Source organism: Trypanosoma theileri, assembly GCF_002087225.1.
Source record: "Trypanosoma theileri isolate Edinburgh chromosome Unknown TM35_Tth_22_V1, whole genome shotgun sequence".
NCBI classification, from domain to species: Eukaryota; Euglenozoa; class Kinetoplastea; order Trypanosomatida; family Trypanosomatidae; genus Trypanosoma; species Trypanosoma theileri.
In genome coordinates, this window is record NW_021639864.1 from 286,935 (window position 1) to 291,074 (window position 4,140).

General features: G+C 42.1%; 1 protein-coding gene across 1 annotated transcript; it reads left to right on the top strand.

Moving 5' to 3' along the window:
* Window positions 1-1,074: 1,074 nt before the first annotated feature.
* Window positions 1,075-3,243, top strand: TM35_000222230 (uncharacterized protein; the record flags this gene model as incomplete). Its single annotated transcript, XM_029027270.1, has 1 exon — window positions 1,075-3,243. The coding sequence occupies one exon, from the start codon at window positions 1,075-1,077 to the stop codon at window positions 3,241-3,243; it is 2,169 nt and encodes a 722-aa protein (XP_028881490.1).
* Between the last annotated feature and the right edge of the window lie 897 nt (window positions 3,244-4,140).

Sequence of the window (4,140 nt, forward strand, 5' to 3'; positions counted from 1 at the left end):
AAAAAAAAAAAAAAAAAAAAAAAAAAAAAAAAAAAAAATAAATGTTTAAATGATTTTTCCTGCGTGAATTATCATGTGTTTATTTATCTCAGTATAGATAAACCAAGATGCATTTGTTTTTTTTTTCTTTTTTTGAAAATCTTCTTGTATTCCCTCAAGTCCCCACATTCTTTTTTTTTTTCTTTTCTTTTTTTTTTTTTACGCTTCCTCTCTCTCTCGTTTCTCTTTATCTCTCACGTACTTTCACTCATTCACTCATATACACACACGGAGATTCACTTCGCACAACATGATTCACTCGTGCTGTGTCGCCTTCTTATGCATGGAGGTTTCTATTACTATTAATACTAATAGTTACTGCTATTGCTGTTAATGATGATATTTATTGTTTGAAGAGTTTGTCTCTCTTATCTTCCCTTTTTTCTTTTTTACTTTTCTTTTTTTTTTTCTTTTTACATCGACAGAGTTGAGTAGTATCGTGTTTCGTGTATCAGTACGGTTCACGCAGAAGTTCAAATAAGTAAGGACAAAACAAACAAATCCAATAGGAAAAAAAAAGACAATAAAAAAGAATTTGGTTATTCAAATACAAAAAGGAAAAGAAGAAAAAAAATATCAAAGAACAAGAGGTCAACAAAAAAAGAAAAAAGAAAGGAAAGCGAAGGTTATACGACTACGCTAAGAGTAAGGAAGGAAAGTAGAAAAAAACAAAAACAAATAACGAAAAAGAGGGGTTAGTGTGGGAAAACTCAAAAAAAAAAAAAAGAGTTCCCACTTTTTTTCTTTTTTTTTGTTTCTTCGCTATATATATACATTCACATATATAAATAACTACCTACAGCAATTAATTGTAGGTGAGTCTGTGAGTGAGAAGGGAAAAACCAACAGTGACATACCATTCTAAACAGACCAGTGAAAGAAGGAGTCGCACATAGGCGAAGATATTCAATAACGAGAAATAGAGCAAAATAGAAGAAGAAAAGAAGAAGGCTCTTGACAAGCCATTCATCAACAGAAACATCAAAAAAAAAGGAGAAAAAGGAAAAAAAAAAACAAAACAAAAGCGAACACAAGATGGAGACGGCAGCGCCACCAACGCCAATCACAACACCAACACCAGCAGAAGAAGGAACGACTCTGGCTAGCTCGGTGTTGGAACCACCTCGGCCGATTGAGGATGGATTCCCTTTACACGATGAAATAACACTTGAGAGCCTCCGCAGTGTGTTGGAGGATCTTCTCTCCTTTGAAAATCTTCGCGGCCATGCATCTGCAATGCAAAATAAGGATAAAAATAACAAGAGTGATGATAGTCCCGATTCACCAGCGGCCATACTGGCAGCCATGGATGATCGTCTCACAGTGTCAGCCTCATATTTATTAAGTATTCCTGCTGTACATGCTCTTATACCCTTTGGAGTAAATGATGTGAGGAGTACACGCATGTTAGTAGCATCAGGACAACGATCACAAAAAGTAGAGACAATCTCAACAGCGACGGAAACTCGATTTGGTCCCTCACCACATGCTTCCTCCCGTTCCCGCTGCACTTTGCACATCCAGAGTGTTGATAAGAATGTAACTTTGAAAGATGTTCAACAAGCGGTAGGACAGCATGCTATTTTTCATTTTTACCGTGCCTCATCAGAATCTATTTTCGTTACTTTTGAGAATCCTCGCAGTGCGAAGTCGGCATTTATAGAGTTACAGGGAAAGTCACTTGGTGAATGTCACTCTGTGCAAGTAAAGATGCGTGTGGGAGGTGAAAAACAACCGCATTCCACACAAGAGCGTCGTCACACACATCCAGATGCTTCTACACTTCATTTGGGAATGAGAGGCAATCCTCGTCTTCATTTATCTGGTATGGCTGCTAGTGCCCATACGCCCAATAACACTTCTACTTCTCTTGCTGCTGTCGGTGTTGGTGGTACTGGTAAGACTATGGCTAGTGGTAGTAGTAATGCTATTATGACTAGTGCAACTGGCACGACGAATGCTGCTGCTGCTGCTGCTGCCGTTGTTGCCGCTGCGACGAATACCGGCTGTGTTCCAACTGTCTCTCCTATTGACACGTACATTGATCCCATTCGCGCTGATAGAACCCCACACTCACACAGTAAACCCATGCGGTCAACACTACCAAGGAGTGGGAACACATTTCAGTTCACTTCTCCACAAACACGTGGAAGTATGTTGCCGCCTCCAAGAGGCGCAGTGCGGAATCTTCGCAGTGGTGTACAAAATGAAATTCCCGCCGGACAATTGAGTCGAGAGATCTCTTTCATGATGCAAGAGTACATGATGAATACCGCCGCTGCCGCTGCCCTCGCGGCCAACAATCACCGCAATGCCTGCCAGCGCCCACTCCCCACGCCCGCCGCACGGACTTCCTCCAGTCTCTACGGCGGCACTTCCGCGGCCGCTGGCGTGGGCCCGCCGTGCCCGGTGGGGGCCGACACGTTCAGTTTGGAAGATGAGTTCAACACACCGTGCGGGGCCGCAGCGCAGGGATTCTCTAGTCATGTCCTTCTCCCAATAGACGCTGCTATGGGCGTAGACCACGGAACTCTGCGGCCCAACAACAATTATGATAACAACCACAACAGCAACTCTCTTAACATGTATAATGACAGTAATGACAGTAGTCACAACTGCTGCCGCCGCCGAATGCAACGTGATCCATACAAGGGGGGTATTTATGTTGAAAGTCCAATGTACGAAGAAAACGACGCGAATGCAGTTGTGCCACCGCCGTCACTTCTGCGGGATCCGCCGCATCGCATTCGTTTTTGGGCAAACCGCCATTTGAAGTTACGCAACGGCGATGTCAGCGGCGGCGGCAGCAGTGCCATTGCTTCACCCAACACCACCACACCACCACCACTACCATCGCAAGAGAAACAACAACAACAACAACAGGAACGGGGAGAACCGCCACAAAAAGGGCGGGACAGAAAGAACAGTGAACCTAATGAAGTTAATAATAAAAATGAGGATGGGAATGTGTATGGGGCCGCGCTAGAGTTTACGATGTCTGGCAACGACGATGAATCACCACCGTCGCTGACGCCTAGCGGGGGGAGCAGTCAGTTATCGGGCAGCGAGGAGAATAGAGGCAACGGTGAGGGACGACAACAACAACAACAGAAAGAGAAAAAAGAGAGAGATCAGGATAAAGTAGGATCAATGACATATGCCGATGTTATTCGCACCTCACATGTTGTGGGGGATCACATGTAGGAGAATTGATATCTACGCGTGGATGCGTGGGAAGGAAAGAGTAAAGACAAGAGGATTTTACGAAAAGAGATGGAAAAGAAAAGTACCCTCGAGGAATAATATATGCAAGCAAAGAAGAAGGAAGAAGAACAACAACAACAACAAGAAAACATTAGGGAAAGAAAGACAGTAGAAGAAAAAAAAAAAAGACAAACGAACAAACAAACAAACAAACAAACAAGGAAGAAAAAAAAAAAAAACATTCCTGCATGGGATGGAGTTTCGGGAGAGAAATCCGAGAAACCGAGAAGAATATACTGCACTTTCTCTATGAAAACGGAGTGGAGTGCGACAGGGTCAAAAACAAAAAAAAAGAATAGGCCCCAAAGAGAAGAAGATGCGGGGAATTCATGAGAAAGAAAGAAAAGACAGAAAACATTATTTCAAAGCAAGTAAAGTAAAGTGAAAAAAAAAAGTTATTAAAACGATGCTTAGCAAGTATTTTGTCTCCCAGCTGAATTGCAAACAACAGTGACAGAGGAAATTACTGCAAAAGGAGTTTCTATTGGTACTGCTGACGCCTTCAGAATAAATTGTGTCTGCAGATAATAATATCAACTGCAACTCCTTTTCATACACATACACAGACAGAGAGAGATTTTCTCTTGTAAAGGGAATTTTTATTTATTTATTTCACGTGTATTCATTCATTCATTCATTTCTTCTTTCTCCTTACCACAGTGAGATTCCAGTATTCCTTAGCCCTGTACTGTTTACACTTTCTTCTTTTACTCTTGTTGTTGTTATTGTTGTTGTTTGCTATTGTGGATGCTTGGAATGACGGTATGTGAGTCATACAGGGAAATACACAGTTAGTGGCAATCATCAATCAGCAAAAAAAAAAGGGGGGGGGGGGGG